Below are 17344 nucleotides of genomic sequence, written 5' to 3'. Positions count from 1 at the left end.
TAGAGGGGCTTCAGCTTTCCCGTGGGCATTCCGTCGCTTCGGTGGCCGGCCATGATGAAATCAGCTCATGGCCAGTTCGTGATAGTCGCACATCCATCTCTTCATTTTTATCTTCACCATCCCTATTACTGTGTTAAACACACGTGTAGGGTTAAAATAGTAGAGTAATTCTTCAAGGACCGAAATACTATAATTTTCACCCGATAAAAGTACTCCACAAAACAGTGGGAAATTAGTAGAAAAAAGCTTTTAGCTAGACAGAAACACTTTTCTGTACAATTCTGTTCTACAAGACGGACGCCATTGTACAGAGATCAGAGCGACTGTAAGGCTGGCATGGCTTTACATGAGTTCATTGTCGATTGATAATGTTTCACCATAATAAGTATAGGGCCAGTTTCTGTTGCACTAAAATCGTGAGAAAGTTGCATCTAATTTTAATAAAAGTTGCAGTAAAAAGTTTCATTTATTCACAAGTTTCTCAGAATAATTCGGTAATGAGATACCTAAAAGGTTCCGTTGTATCACCTAACAGGTCCAATACTAAACTATTAATGTGCCCCTAACGGCGGACTAGTACATTTTAATTCTAAGAAATCAATGATCAAAATACTACTTGGAGTGAAAATGACACGCCGGCCGCACAAAAATATCAGGCGGTGCGAATCGCTGCCTTAACCTGTCATCTTAACAAAAATCATTCCTCCAGGCAGCTTAAAACATCGCACTACATGAATTCGGAGTGTTTAGGAAGCTGCCGAAAGCTGTAAAAAAGTTGCGAAAGCTGCAAAAACTTGCCCTTATAAATCAGTCATCTTGTGTTAAAACGAACCTAGCACTGCTTATTGTGTCATAACGTAACCATAAAAGTTGCGTCCCTGTGTCCGAAGCATTTTTACGTGCAATTTTTACTTTTGTTACGTTCCCGAGCATTCTGGCCTAATATAGCGGTTGTCCTGGTTATCCGGTGTCCAAATTAAGCGGAGTCGACTGCATCACGAAGTTACTATGTGTAAAATCATAATTCGGGTAAATAGGCTTACTATTGGACTATCTGTCAACTCCCAGGTCTATTCGGATCGCCAAGTTTTCAATGCATCGAATGCTTTAGTCCAGTGGTTCTCAACCGGGGATCCGCGGACCCCTAGGGGTCTGCGAAGCAATTTCAGGGGGTCCACGAGACCTCGAATTGATTGTTAAACTAAATTTTATTTTTTTGATTTAAAGTTGTCAGTTGCATCATATTAGTGTACAGTTGTTTGAATTAAAATTTCTGAAGTATTTTCCCTAATTTGTCCCAATGAATGGATGGGAACTTCACCACGAAATCCACTTTATCCTGTGATATACATAACCACTATCTCAGAAAAACTTCAAGATGAGATGCGAGTCATAGTGCCGAGGCTGGACGTGATATGTTATTAAAAGATGTTTCTTCATTTTGGTGCCAAAAATGTTGAAATCACAACGAAAGTTTCGCTGGAAGCGTTACGCGTTAATAGGCCTATTAGGCTACATTATAGCCTCCATCTATCTTTGTGGAGATGGATTTTCGGCACTCCTTCATATCAAACCTAAGGCGCGGATTTTCAAGACACGACCGCATAGGTCAGGAATTACAGCTGCAAAATTAGGTTTCAAATAATAAAAGTCCACGCGATTTCTACATAAATAGGCCTAGTATGATGTTATTTTCAAGAACAGTGATTTTGTTGCTGTTAATCACAAGCCTATAATTTATATTTGCACAAAACCGATGACGGTTGCACCAATTGAGCTAAATTTGAACGAAAGCTGGAAGGGTACCGCGTGGGTCCATGACGGGTCCTCGAAGACAAAAAGGTTGGGAGCCACTGCTCTAATCATTTATTCCCTGTAATTTTGGATAAGTAATTTGATGAGCTGCTTCTCCCATGAACAACTCCGCAGCTCCGCGACGTTTCCCAATACATATAAGTGGCTGCAGCGAATTGCAAATAAGGCTAATGACATCACTGTTGGATGATAATTCTATTTCCTCTTTATTTTTCGCTGGGGCCTATGCGTGCAACGTAGTTGGGTAATTTGGAAAGCTATAGTTCGAAGATAAGCGATTTATTTCGTAGACGTGTGAGAAAGAATAATTATGTTGTCATGCTTGGTGAATTGAAATCAAGTGCAGTTTCCTGACGACCGTTCACATTGGTTTACTAATGACAGATGTTGTAGATTGCAGTATGTTGGATTTACTAAACCAGATAAGGAATAAGTTGTTTGCTGATAACATTGTTGGCCGACTTAGGATTACATGTGTATCCGTTACCCAGCAGTAGGGCATGGTAACGTTGGGATACTCCGATTTATTTTTGAAGGTTTTCGAAACAACATAGCTTAGATTAATTATTCCCTATATAGATACATAGCCTACAATTTGGACCTTACCGAAGTTATGGAATATTTCTTTCGTAAGGGCCGTACATGAATTTGGCAGATGACAACGTAGTTAGGGAAGTCCAGCAAGCCCGATTTCTCGTTGCTAGACATAAAAACACTTATCAGATAGGTGGGTCAATTGAGTATGTTAGTCCAGGGTGGTCCAAGACCACAAGCAATAGGGTCGTGTTGAGGGATGAGTCACGCAAGAGACCATGACGCACCCAGAAGCAATATATATATAATGAGTCATGCTATTGTTCCAACAGCGGAAAGCAAGGAAGTTTCACAATTAGTTTGTACAGTCAGTTGAGACTGCGTCCCATAGCGTTGACCACCCATCACAATGCCCTTATAGCAATCGATCTTTATACACTTTACCACACTATATTTATTTTAAGATAGTTGGATTGTTAACATTTAGGGGTTATTCTTTTGATTCGAAAGGCATGGCAAGTGCGGGACCATCGACTCACGAAAGATCACCTGGTAAGTGCGGAAGTATATGTTTTCATAATGGTACCACCGAATATTGAAGGTGTTGGTATAGGTTTTTAAGAATAGAGCGAACTAAAATGTCAGGTTCGTGCTCAACGTGGGAAACTTGATGATTTTAAGCTTCCCGCACGCAAAAGACCTGTTAATCTCCTTAAATACGATTCATTCCATTCCTATCGGTTAGCAGACTCCGGCATCAGTTTGATTCTCCATCTCCAGGTGATGTCCAGGACTTTCGCTGAAGTGGTAGCATCTGATACGCCTATTAAAATTCATTGTCGTAGTGTCGATAATATGTCCAAATATTAGTTACGATACAAGGCGGCTAACGCGAAAACTAGGTGACCGAAACTGGCGAAACAGCAGGCTGTGGAAAAGCTGTGTAGGAGTAAGTTGTGGTCGTGCGGAGCGAAATTACACACTCGCTCGCGGATGTGTGAAGCAAAATAGGTTAGTTTTGTATAAACATGGCTTGAAGAATTTCTATTTCCAACTCGCGTTAAAATTGATTGTGATCAGGTATGAATGGGGTTTTAACAGGGCATTTTAAACAAACCTCAGAGTCATATTCAGTCTCAAGACATTAAATTATAATCGAAGTGCGGCCTGTTCTACAGCCTTAGGCGTTTCATGCCAGCATGCTGGGTTTTTCTGATACTCTTTAAATCCCTAATCCAATCGAAGTTACATAATGGCATCCTTTGTTGGGGGGTTGCCAGTAAAACTGCACTCAAGCCACTGCAAAAACTACAGCATAAAGTACTCCGAATCATAGCTTGGGCCCGAAAGGGCCTGGTTGCCCATCCAACAAGTCGCTGCTGAAGAGATTCAGCGTCCTAAACATGGAAGATATGCGGAAACTAGAAATCGCCAAGTTTATGTATCAGTTCCATTGCGGTTGTTGCCCCGAATATTTCAATGATTTCTTTACCTCGGAATCAAAAGCGCACAAGTAGGCTACCACACACGCGCATCCACGTCGTCCAAATATCATATGATCGACCGAAAAGATCATCGCTCTATAAAATATGCCGGACCTGATGTGTGGAACAGTATCCCGCCGGCCATCCGACAATCGACGAGCATGTCCACATTCAAGTCGAAATACAAGCAATTACTATTAAATAAATACAGTCGATCCTCAAGATCTCGCTTCCCATGACATGACGCCAGTGGCGGCTCGTGACAATATCGGGTGGTGGGGCAAGGGCTGCGAGCGACTTTTATGAACATGACGTCACAATGGCGTTTTCCAACGTAAAAAAGTAACTTTATGATGGTCACATGAATTTCCCGACAACAGTGATTTTAACGTAGGTGCCGCGAGAGGTTTGCCGGTGAGCCGTGACTTGAAGTGTGGTAACAAATGTTTTATTCATTTATTTTTAATCAAAGGATTATTTTACAAAATGTACGTGAACTAAGAATCGTCCCTATGCCACGAATCAAGTATCAGGTCATCCTTAGTAGCATGCGTTTTGATTTCATGGTAGAGTTATAGATTACGCAAATCGATAGACCCTAAAATCCGACCGTCACCCCAAATTCGAAATCCGGATCCAGTCCGGCCAGGTAAAAAAACATTGAATTCCTGCTCCGGCTCCTGAACCGGACTGTGGCCATCTCTGGTTACGACCAGGTGATAATAGGCAACCAAAGCGGAGGCACCCGGCGTACGATTGGATCAATAGACTGGACAACTTCTAGACCTCTCATTTTCGCTCTAAAGGCAACTGCGTAAACTACGTACGGAATAAAGATTCAATACGATTCATGTTCGCAATTGACTTGACCTGGCTAATTCCAATGACTAGAACTCGAGAGATTGCGTAAGCCTAACTGGAAAGGTCAACGAGTTCGGACACATACGCAATTGTTATCTCATAGATTGGGCCTGTCATATTGAATCCAGAACATCAATTTGAATGGTCTTTGAAGAACTAAGGACAGCAGCCTCGGAACTTCGGTCTCGGAACAACGTAGGACATTTTGGCCTTGAAACTGGAGACTGTGACACAACACATACGGCTTACTGTCTATAAGTCTGCTGCGAAATCGCCGTTGGAAAATATATTAATATATAAATACATGAATAAAAGCCGTAACTTAGTATACTGTTACAAGAAATCATCGAGAAGTAGCATACGCAATCTCATAACCCATTCCGGTATGGTACACTGTCAAAATCAATGCAAACAGACGAACACCGAACTTTGAGTAAAATAGATCGAGGAATAGGCTGATCGAAGATCAGCTGTTAGCCGACATCGAAAATGAAATAGCTATCGCAATTGACAGGGGATTGTAAGCAAATGGTTTGAAGGCCGCAATTTCACAGTGAAATGGACATTGGCGAACATGAAATTATATGAATATTTGAATGCAAACCGAGAATCTTGGTTAGCTGTTTCATGCGATCATCGAGATATACCATTGGAAATATCATCACCGATCTCGTTATGGAACGCAGACTATAGATTAGCAGTTTAGCACAGACCGACACCGGCTTTTGCGTGAGATCCGCAATGACGTAGGCAGGCTAAGTATCAGATCAGCGCGCATCTCTACCATACTCGACCTCGAAAACGAAATAACTGCCTCAATCATTGAGTGTCAACTTTAAGACTTGGCACCGCGTTCGATACTAAAATCAAGACATACCGTGTGAAAGCTCATGACAGATCTAGGTATGGAACATCGTTAAAATCAATAGAGACCAATAACGGCTTTTGCGTAAATTTGTTGGCGATAAATGAAGAGTCAGCTCTTACTCGACTTTGGAAACGAAATTACCACCCACATAGTTCAGTGACAAACTTAAAACTTGTTACAGCGGTCGATACTAACACTTACCGTGCCAAATGTCATGACCGATCTCGGTATAGAACATCGTCAAAATCAATGGAGACCAATACCGGCTTTTGAGTAAAATCTGTTTGCTGTACTATGTACATGATAGATCAGCACACACTCAACTTCCGAAACGGAATTACTACCATTATCTTTAAGTAGCAAGCCTGAAACTTGGAGCAGTGTTAAATACTACCTTCACGACATATCATACCAAGTTTCAAGAATTATCATGGTGCGAAACACCGTCAAAATCGACCTATACCAGCAAAGGTCGACTCTACGCATATTACGGTAACCGAGTTCAGATATAGATACGATTGTTACATCACACCTTAAGGGCGAGTAGGCATATTTGCCCCGGTTGCTCGGCCATTTTACGAATAGGAGAAAGTAAATCACCGTTTCTTTATTGTGCGCGGCTTTGAGAGAATAGATAGTGAAAGCTTGTTATGAGCGCTACCGGGGCAAGCCCCGGCTAGGCATTCACAAAGCGAAAACACAGAAGAGAATTCGATTTTCGCAGAGACTTCGCTATGTATGGGCGTTTGCAAGCGAAAGCACATGAAGAACGCGGGTTTCGCTGTGATCTCGGTATATATTGATTGCTGTGCGTCTATAAATGGTTGAATTGTTATTGAACAGAATTTTAGGTGGGGCAATGCCCCAGTTGCCCTATAGGACGAGCCGCCACTGCATGACGCCCTATTCTTGTCGCATTCTTTTTCTATACTGCCTTCTTTACATTCATTCAGTGTGCATTAGGGCTCTTCAAAAATGACTTTTTTTCTCAAATCGTACTGGCTACTTGATAAAATTGTTAGGTTACCTAATTTAAGCCTACACACAAAATTTGGTCCAATTCCAGCCAGTAACCGCTTTGCTACAGGAGAAGAAAGTTTCTATTTATTATATAAAAATAAATTACAAAAAATTTGAAAATTTTCTGTTCACCCCATGAAAGTGTTGGGCGGTCTATAGAAACGATGCTCACCAAATTTGGTTCAATTCCAACCAGTGGAAGCGGAGTTATTGCCGTCGAAAAATTTTGATTTGAATAAAATAGTATTTACGGTGACTGATTCTTTGTTTATTTATTATTGTTGTGCTCACCGTAAATACTATTTTATTCAAATCAAAATTTTTCGACGGCAATAACTCCGCTTCCACTGGTTGGAATTGAACCAAATTTGGTGAGCATCGTTTCTACAGAGAGCCTAACACTTTCACGGGGTGAACAGAAAATTTCCAAATTTTTTATTATTTATTTTTATATAATAAATAGAAACTTTCTTCTCCTGTAGCAAAGCGGTTACTGGCTGGAATTGAACCAAATTTTGTATGTAGGCTTAAATTAGGTAACCTAACAATTTTATCAAGTAGCCAGTACGATTTGAGAAAAAAAGTCATTTTTGAAGAGCCCTAGTGTGCATGCCTCCACTTTACATCGCCTAGGCCCAGGTGGGTGTCTGATTCCATAGACAAATCCAAGTCGCTTCGACATCTTCCTGTCTATTCATTGTATCGCATTTTTTGGGTTGTATTGAACTGATAAAATTGCTAATAAACCAATGATGGTGATGATGATGATGATGATGGATGTTATTATTATTATTATTATTGGTTAAAAGATGAGTGACGCTTTTCGCCTGTAAGGCCAGGTGCGTCACGGACTAGAATGAGCGATTTACCAAAATATGGGCAATAACCGATTTACAAGTAAGTACCACAAGATATAACAAATTCTGCAACATGGGATAACATTTCGGGGATGATCAATAGATTTTCGAGTGTTGCAGTGATTTTCAGCTCGCGCGCCTTGTCGATTAAAAAGTTCCGATGAAAATCATATCGATTGCAGTGCAGCAAAAAATGCTCGACTGTTTCAGGTAATGTACAGTGGTCGCATAGGTCGGTGTCGCTACATCAAATTTTATATAAATGCGCTTTCAGGCGGCAATGGCCTGAACGAAGCCGAAATATTATTCGTTCGTAAAGCCTATGTCGATGCATCGATGGAAAGTGGCCATCAGTCAATGATCTATGGAAATTTCGATAATGACCTCCTCGCTCATTTCGTTGATATTCGGCGTTCCAGGTCGCTCTACAGTATTGACGTACTTTGGCTTTCGCCTCAACGTGGCTAATTTTGTCTGGAAGCGTCTGAGAAGGGGTATTTTCGATATTGGTCCTGGCAGCTTGCCAAGCCAATTTGTCAGCTAGCTCATTACCACCGATATCAGCATGCCCCGGTACCCAGGCCAGGACAACAATGGTGCCTTTCTGAACCATTTGATTCAGCAAGCGACCACATTCAAATATAACATTCTGCGTTTGCGGTGCCTGCAGGTTGGTCATAGCGGATAGCACGCTCAGACTGTCCGATAGAATCAGATATGTTTGTTGGTATGAGCCATTCTGGCAGATCCATTTTAGAGCGTGGAGAATGGCTTGTGCTTCTATGGAGAAGATTGACTTGAGAGTGGAACACGACTGGGAAAAGTTTATCATCAGCGACGGGATGGTAAAGGCAAAACCGGCTCCCTCTGCTGATTTGGAGCCGTCAGTGTATATTTCAGTGGCATCCCTATATCGTTCGAATATGAAGTCCAGGACTATGGGTTTATGTGACAGAGGTGCGATATCTTTTTTAATGATTTTTGCAAGGTCTAAATCAATATTAGGCGATTGAATCAGCCATGGAGGCAAATTTGGAAGACTTTTTCTTTCCAAGACAAGGTTATTCAGAGACTCGACATTGGTGGCGATGTTGAAGGTAATGAATTTTGGATTCATGAGGCTATATATCTCCTCCCAAGAGTCTTCAAGCACTCCTAATGTTGGGTGTTCGTGAGCCTGGTAACCTCTAAGGTGGCAGCGATAGTTAAGGCTAAGCTGTTTGTGCCGCAGATGGAGAGGAAGCTCGTCACATGATGCTTCCAGTGCACAAATGGGGGTGCTGCGCATTGCTCCGCAGCAGAGGCGGAGAGCTTGATTTCGTATGGTGCGTAACTTGTCCAGATACTTTTTTGGGGCGAAGTAATATGCTGGTAACCCATAGTCAATCAGTGAGCGTATCAGCGCCCTGAAAAGTTACAGCAATGGTTTTTTACTCGCTCCCCATGCGGTACCAGTCACGACTCTGATTAGATTCAGTCTGTTGGAGCACTTTTTGGAAATCGTATCGATGTGCTGCTTATAGTTAAGCAATTTGTCAAACGTGATACCCAAATATTTGTAGGTGTCGACAAATTTGAGTTCATGGTCACCAGTTTTCAATATGAGTGGAGGAATTTTCCTTTTCTTCGTGAACAGCATGCCTACGGTCTTTGCCTTGCTTATGGTAAACCCCCATCTGGAACACCAGTCGCTTATTACATCGAGTGATAATTGAATGGAAGACAAGAGGGGTTGGATAAGAAGACCGCTATCCCAAACAGCGCAGTCATCTGCGAACACCGCATGTTCAGACCGATGCCCTAACGAGCTCGGTAAATCATTGATCATTACCGCAAACAGCAAGGGGCTGAGAACGCTTCCCTGTGGTATACCGTTCTGCAGTACATATCTGTCGGAAAGAGTGTTTCCTACGGTCACCTTGAAAGTTCTGTCAGAAAGGAAATTTGTAATCCATCGGTGCATGTGTCCTCGTATACCGAGCTGGTATAGTTTGTACAGAAGTGCGTGGCGCCACACCATATCGTAGGCTCGACTTATGTCTAAGAAGACCGCTACCACCGATCGCTGATGATGGATATTCTTGTAAATGGTGTCGTGGAGACGCAATATGTGGTCCAGGGTGCTTCGACCACGCCGGAAGCCGGACTGTGAGGGATGTATCAGATTTTTTGACTCCAACTCCCATCTTAATCGATTGGTGACCATTACTTCCATGACTTTACAAATGTGACTCGTGAGGGATATAGGGCGGTACGATTCCGCAGAGGTAGGATCTTTACCCTTTTTGGCAATTGGGCAGACTATAGCATGTTTCCACGAGACTGGCAATTTCCCCGTCTCCCAGGATGCATTGTATAGTTTTAAAAGATCAGCACGACCAGAGGATGATAGATTTTTCAACATCGAATACCCTATGATGATGGATGTAAATTAGGGTTTGACGCGAAATAGGTTAATTTTGTATAAAGATGGCTTGAAGACTTTCTATTTCCAACTCGCGTTAAAATTGATTGTGATCAGGTATTAACGGGGTTTTAACAGGAAATTTTACAAACATCAGCTCAAAACACACATGTATAAAATATGCCCCTTTTTTAAAACTTGCTTTTTATTGTTTTGTTTTTTAGGCATGAAGTCACGAATTCCTAATTGTGACGTCGCAGTGAAATGGCATTGACAATTTAAAATACATGGTAACTGTGGCTCCTGCTATGAAAAAGGCTTCCGACCACTGTCATATAAACAGACCAAGAATATCCCTAACCGGAATACGTCACTAATATGCAGCATTTTACTGAGGGCGGTCATCATCATCACAACACCCATTCCGTACCAATGATCTACATCTACACATGTTATAAATAACTGTTGAACCGAGAACGAATTCGAGGGTTCCAGACACTATACATCTAATATCGTATACGTCGGCTATATTGGGTGAAAATCGTTCGTAGGAGCATATACTACATATATACTACATGTTGTTTGGATCACTTCTGATATCGTTATTGAGTAAATAAAACACCCTATATTTTAGGTTGCCAATGCAACGATTCTTATAGCATATATATGATCGGGTGCAGCAAATATCCTGACTCGGACACTGTTGGTGGCCCCATGCAACGTTATGATATGGGCGAGAGGCAATGGAAGGAGGTTGATCGCCCTCTACCGGGTGGAAAGAGGTGATAGCTTTTTCAGACTAGTGGAAACTCATGTTTGCAAATTATCCTTCTCTGCATACAGAAGTTCTACTTCCTTGCAGCTAAGTATGCCCCGGTTGTAATGTAATGCAATGCAATGTAAAAGTAGGCCAACTCTCGAATTATTACGTCGCTCGTCATCGCTCGCGATTTCAATACCTATATGCTGTTTAGTGCTGCAAATACATAACCTACATAATGATGGTAAGTATAGTGAAACCTGCATGAATTCTAGCTGTTTGCAAGACGACAGGCATTCGTTCATCGGTAGTTTGTGGGTCCGGTATTAGCGTATTACGGTCCTAAACTTTCATTAACAGTGTGCGGTTTTGGTAAGGTTTAATATAAGCTCAATATTCCTTGACATATCGACGCATTATGATGCTATCTGTCTCGTGAGATTCAAATATTGGGAGCAATCCTATATGGCTACTGTATCTCGATTTGAATTACGTGAGCTTCACTTCTTTCGATCGATGAACACATGAAAAACACAGCATCTCAAAATTGTAATATATCTTCGAAGGTGCTTCTCGGTGTTGCATAGCGCATATGGAAACGTCATATGCGTTTTGTGACAGGGTTGTTACCTGGTATAGATGTTCTCATTCGAAGTTATTTTCGTGTGTCTGGACTCGCCCTATAGGCCAGCGGTTCAGAACTCGTGGTGTCAGACGTACTCAATGCGAGATTGCTAATTATTTGAGAATGTTGCAATACTGGCGGTAGTCCTTGAATTCGTCCAAGCGTTATCTTCAGATATTTTATGCTTGTCACGCAACTTACGTATGATTTTTTACGGCGTTAAATTTATTGATGAGAAACGACGAAGATCTGTTACGGTCCTGTCTATAATAAAGTGTCATTGGACGCATTAACACGCGTTCGAGTAACAATTACCTCGTGTCTGGTCTATAGAGGCCATAGTTCAGTGGTTCTAGAACTGACGGGCGTGCCCCCCTTGGCGGGCGTGAGAGCATTCAAAGGGAAGCACGAAGCTGCGGACAATTGAAACATTTTTGTGCTCCTCGTGATTTACCTGCAATTTATGGTTATTGCTCGGTCCATAATCCGAATTTCATATTTGAGAATTATGTCATCAACTGTCATAACCTTCCACGCCATCAAACAATCCGTTGGGATTGCCAGCATTCTGTTTGCATTTTGTGATATGACGATGATTAAGGGTAGCGAAATTTTTCACTATCATAAAGGGGGGCGTGCCTAAAAAAGTTTTAAAACCACTGCTATTGATCGTAATGTGGTCAATTCGTGAACTAACACCAAATTTTCAAAAAAATATTAGCACGCCTCTATATTGGACATGATATTATCATACAAAAGCCATTCACTTCCCGAATTTATTATTCCCCGTGTTTCCAGATTTAATTTCGCAGTTACAACAGTCCGGAACACTATGTGGGTTTTAGGCGGCGCTACCCTACTCGAATATATCTCAAAGAGCGTGTTCGTGTATGACCCTGTACATAACGAGTGGGAATGGGAAAAGGTCATGATACACGGCAGGAAGGGATTGTGCGCCGCTTTTATAGAAAATCGTGTTTACGCCATTGGAGGACAATCTGACACGGCAGGTATGTTTGGTTTCGTAAAATGAACGATGGATGCGATGATTATATCCATGTCGAGCAACAGCTAACAAGTTGTAGGCCTACTGTATATTCTCGACATATGCAGGAAGTGTTATTTTCAAGTTACGTATATCTTGATTGATGAACGGGCAGCCAGCCAGCATTAGGCCACAGCGCTGGATCATTGGGCAATTTGCATCCAGTATTGATGTCTATGCATATAAACATCCGGGACCGTCATTTCCGCACCGGTCTGGGGGGGGGGCGAGCTCGAAGGGGGCCCAAAATTATTTCGTGAATTGACATATATTACAGAGAATTTTTTAGGAAATTCATGCTGTGCGCGCTTTAATATTGCCGATTATCTTGAATATTGGGTATTCTTCCCCCAACAAAAATGCGCATGAATCATGGAAATGGACAATTCGGCGTCGGTCATTACTGCGCCACGACGCACCAAGACATATGAAGTTATAGGCTATGTATCATGCGACTCCAAGAAGAGTGCCAGAACGATCAGCATCGAGAAGACCTGGGCCGAAAAGGAATGCCCTTGTGCCGACCGAAAACTTCGATAGATATACAATTATACATATATGTTTAATTATGCATAGGCGCCTAAATAGCTGGCGCCGAATATTCCTATCCTGGCGATCTGAACCCCACAGGTCAAATGCCATCTCGTGGAGAAAAATGATTTGCCAGTAAAGATATACCAATTTGAAATCGTGCGCGTATTTTAGTTTAGCACCTTTTGGCTATTTCCACGTCTTTTGACATAGCAGATATAGGAGGTCACGAAATAGCATCATGTAACGAAGTTAATATACCGCCCGAAGATGTTTACTTATTATTTAGCGGTCGTACCTTTTCCAACACACGTCATTCCGCTCTACCGGTAAATCTGATTACGTGAGCAGAGAGAGGATAGAAAAAATTGATAGCAATATATATGCAATTCCCGATCATATTGACCGATTCCAACAGCAATTATGTAAATTTTTCCCGCTTTGCGCGTTTAGGCAAGACAAGGTTACTCACTAAACAATATTTCAAATGTAGCTGATAATAGCGGCAAAAAGTGAAAGGCCTGAGGGGGGTTAGGTTTATCACCCTATTGGGGGCCCGAGACCAACGTTTTGGGGGGAGCCTGACGAAGTGCTGTTACGGTCCTGTACAATATTCCAACCGGTTAAAATGTTTTGGTGAAACCAGAGGTGTCAGTAACTAAGTACACTTACATTATTTCGGAGTGCTCATGTAGATTTTGCCCACCCACACTGCTTGTGACTATATACCCCTTTCTCCGCGTGTTGGTGAGACCTGATCTATCTGATCTATCGCTATGTGGTAACATAACCTAATATGTTGCTAGAAACGCTAATGCCATATAGTTTCATATTATATCCACCATATCCATCATATTCAGGACATGTTGGTGGTTTTGACGCCTCCCTAAAGCGTTCGCGAATTCGTACAGCTGTTCTTGCATATCATGTTGTTTGCTGTCATAGATACAATGTTTTGTTTCAAATTTCAGATGGAAACACAGTCGAGGTATACTACAAAGGAAAGTGGGTGCCAAGTAGTCCTATGAGACATCGCAGACATTCCTTTGCGACTGCTGTAGCTGAATATCAAATCTATGCCGCTGGAGGGATTTGGAATGGTGAAGAGTTGATGTCGGTGGAATATTACAGCCCGCTAACCTTTTTGTGGACGGTTTTGTCGCTTGGAATGCCGGAACCACGTGCCTACTTCCAGCTAGCAGTTATCGGGGACAAGATGTATGCCGTTGGTGGTGATGCAGATCAATCCATCAAATCCATTGATTCAATGTATACAGATGGCCAATGGTCGACTGGCCCAGTCCATATATCGCGCTATCTTAGAAACGTTGTCAGCGTCGCGTTGAATAAAGATATCTACGTGGTCGGGTGGATTTTTGGTTACCACGACGAGGGCCAACTCAGGATATTACAACTTGGAGATGTTAGTACTTCATTGGTTACGAACTTGCCGCGGGAAATTCGTTTCAACGGAGCACGACTTGCTGTCTTGAAAACGCAACCATTTGAAGCAGAGTGAGCGCGTGGCGGTTGATAGTTCGTTTCATCGTCATGGATGTCAGGACAAAACGTTTCCGATTACTAATCTTAGTCCAGGTCTGAATACTATTGCACGATATGGACACATGATTATATTCGTACCAAATTTGTATCTGTGTATCTGTTCGTATTAGTAACTCTGCAATACAATATCATACACCGTGTATCGTACACCCTATCGTATGTACCAAAATTTTTAAAGGTTGTACCGCTCAGATGGGATGTACAGGGTTGCACCAGATCCGCATTGCAATGGACCGATAACTAGCTATCACATTCCTTTTGCGATGTCATAAGCAAATGCTTCTCTTCGTCATTTAAACGTTGATACTGGCCTAATTGGTTCATAGAACAGGATGCAGTTGACATGTGTTAAGCTTATGTCGGTCTATAACAGGAGGGGGGCAATTATTTTTCTCCGCGGGCCAAATCAGAAGTAGAAAATACGTTGGCGGGCCAAGTGAAATTTTTTAGCTATATTCTCCAGCGCATTATAATTTTATTTCTAAATTACATTGGTAATAAATGCTGCTCAGTGAATATGCTGATGTTAGGTAATGAGAAAGGGACAGTTGCTACAAAATATCTATTTGCAGTCCTGATTTGAAACGATGTTAAACATGATACATTTCTACTATTAAGACACTAATAAGTGATTCTAAAACTTTTTCAGACCCGTCCCCCTAATCGTGATATCACAAAATGTTACTAAAGAGAGAAATCGGAATGCTAGCAATCTCAATAGACAGTTTGATATCATGGAAGGTTTATTGGTGTTGCTGAGTTGAGAGAATTCTCCAATATCAAAGTCGGACAATACACAGAGCAATAACCATGAGCTGGGGGTGAATCGCACGGAGTGCGAATTTTTTTCTATTTCAGTACTTCTTCGCGCCCCCTTCAGATGCTTTCACGCCCCCTATTTAAGAAGCACCGCACTAAAATGTATTCGCGAGGGTACAATGTTTATTGTCGTTGCTCGCTGCCTTCTCAGAGCAGTGTACAGCTTTGTGAAATAGCCTTGATGTTTAGCGAAGCTTGCAGCTCTTCTGAAATTCACCCTCCCTTGACCGGGTGTCTGTCTTCGTGTTTTTGTCATAAGACCAACTTTAATTAAATCCTTAATCTCGGCTACTTGCTCGGCACAAACTAAAATGACGGGTTTACCCCTGACTCCAGTATACATACATTTAGTGCTCTAAACCAGAGGTTCCCAACCTCTATTGATGACGGAGCCGCATTTCGAACTTCAGAGTATACGCATATGGAGCCGCTTGAAAATGCTCAGGTTGGTTGAGATGTGGTACCGATGGATCACTGGGACCGAAAATACTTGAAAAATTCTCAATGATAATTCCATGATTACACTCCATGAATTTGTCTACAATTACATGCTGGCAGGATCTTTCCTCACATGCAAAAAAATTCGACCTGCGTGAGATATGGGGTCTGTGACGAATGATTTACGTTTTAGGGGGTGTAAAGTAAATTTGGATCGACATTTTAATTTTTCTATATCACCTTTCAGACTAACAAACCCGTCATAATTTTTGATGTGAAGTATAAGGCTTGTATCAGGGTATATAATGGCACATATATTTTGAATCAATACCATCATCGAGTGGACTATTTTTAATTCAATTTCCATATTTATGGGGTGGGGGACCTATGGCACCATAGCCAAATCAAGCAAAATAGATGGATCAACTAATCACTTAACAACAGAAACTCGCCTACATATATATAGGCTGTAAATCATAGTTACCTTTGGTGTTTTATCGCTATTACGAGGTATTTGAAGGTCAAAATGTCGATTTGCGGGTAATATGTATGTGGCAATAATTTTGTAAATTTAGGCGTAAATCAAAACATGATTTTATGCCAACATTTGAGTTGATATAATCTATTTTATTTTTGAAGGTCGAGACAAAACATTCTTAATTGGCTGGCTGTAGCTTAGCTTGTAGTACACAACAAAACAAGTTAACAAATTTGAGTTTTCGAGCGTATGTCTCATAGGTCCCATGGTCGTGTGCCTTCGGACCCACCGGGTGGGGACCGATGACACGTTCGATCAACAAATTTTAAACGTTTATAAATATTTTTTTAAAAGGCGGATATTCATGTATATGTCCGCGATAGGTAGAGGTTGTATCGAAGTTTTGAGACAGCAAAATATCTGCTATTCTAGGCTGAAGATTTGAGGGCCAGGGATCATTTTGTAATTTTTGATCCATCGGTACCACATCTCCCCTACTTATAACGACCATTTTAAAGCATGTGTACAATGTACAGTACATATACACATTGATACTCTATATCGGTAATTTAGGATTGATAGACACGGCTTGGTGAGTGCAATTATATTTAGAGAAAACTGCAAATGCGTAAAATACCTGCTTATAGGCCTATGCCTTAACGATCTAGACTAGGCCTGAAGTCATCAGTCCAAGAACAGGAAAGCGTGTCAAAGCCTAAATGGTGTAGTTCGCATTACAAACAGACTATTGCAATGGTCAGCAGATAAACAGCCCAGTGACTTGATAACACTGGTCTACACGATTTTTGCGCCAGGACTCCTTTGGGTCAATTATACCTAATTAGGGGGCGCTGAATTCGAATCTGACGTTATTTTTGCTCCGTCACGTCACGTTTGTGAGATATGATATATGTTGAATATTTTTACTTTTTCGAGGTACCCGGGTAGATTTTGGCTACTTGTAGTACTTACTGAAGTGGTAATGTTTTACAAGTACTTCAACATCTACCTGAACAGTATTCCGGATGAACTAATTACTTTTGCAGTTTGGTGGAAGAATGTATTTCAGGGATAATATTGCACCACTATCATGAGTTGAATTGTTATAAGAATCGCGTAAGACAGCCTCTGAATCACGATAACTGAATATATTTTTTCGAATATTCTCCCCTTGGGTGTTGTCATTATAGTCATTCTGCGTTATATGCCGCGATACATCTTGCGATTTCGTATGTAACCTCC

At 41.5% G+C, this 17344-nt stretch overlaps 1 protein-coding gene across 1 annotated transcript; it reads left to right on the top strand.

Moving 5' to 3' along the window:
* Positions 1-2809: 2809 nt before the first annotated feature.
* LOC145447985 (ectoderm-neural cortex protein 1-like) lies at positions 2810-14883 on the top strand. Its single transcript, XM_080326297.1, has 4 exons — positions 2810-2901; positions 10478-10625; positions 12027-12238; positions 13776-14883. Exons 1-4 carry the CDS (start codon positions 2862-2864, stop codon positions 14321-14323), a joined length of 948 nt encoding a protein of 315 aa, XP_080182423.1. The 5' UTR covers positions 2810-2861; the 3' UTR covers positions 14324-14883.
* The last annotated feature ends 2461 nt before the right edge of the window (positions 14884-17344 follow it).

Source organism: Botryllus schlosseri, chromosome 10 (genome assembly GCF_051294905.1).
Source record: "Botryllus schlosseri isolate E-star chromosome 10, Bs_hap1, whole genome shotgun sequence".
In the NCBI taxonomy this organism is placed as follows: Eukaryota; Metazoa; Chordata; class Ascidiacea; order Stolidobranchia; family Styelidae; genus Botryllus; species Botryllus schlosseri.
The sequence above is the reverse complement of the archived record's forward strand: the minus strand, read 5'-3'. Positions and strand labels throughout refer to the sequence as shown.

Bases quoted from the DNA above. Each gene is read 5' to 3' on its own strand.
- LOC145447985 (XM_080326297.1), top strand. From the start codon at position 2,862: ATGGCAAGTGCGGGACCATCGACTCACGAAAGATCACCTG. The intron at 10,626-12,026 runs GTGATAGCTTTT...CCGTGTTTCCAG, and splicing joins CCTCTACCGGGTGGAAAGAG to ATTTAATTTCGCAGTTACAA. The intron at 12,239-13,775 runs GTATGTTTGGTT...TTCAAATTTCAG, and splicing joins AGGACAATCTGACACGGCAG to ATGGAAACACAGTCGAGGTA.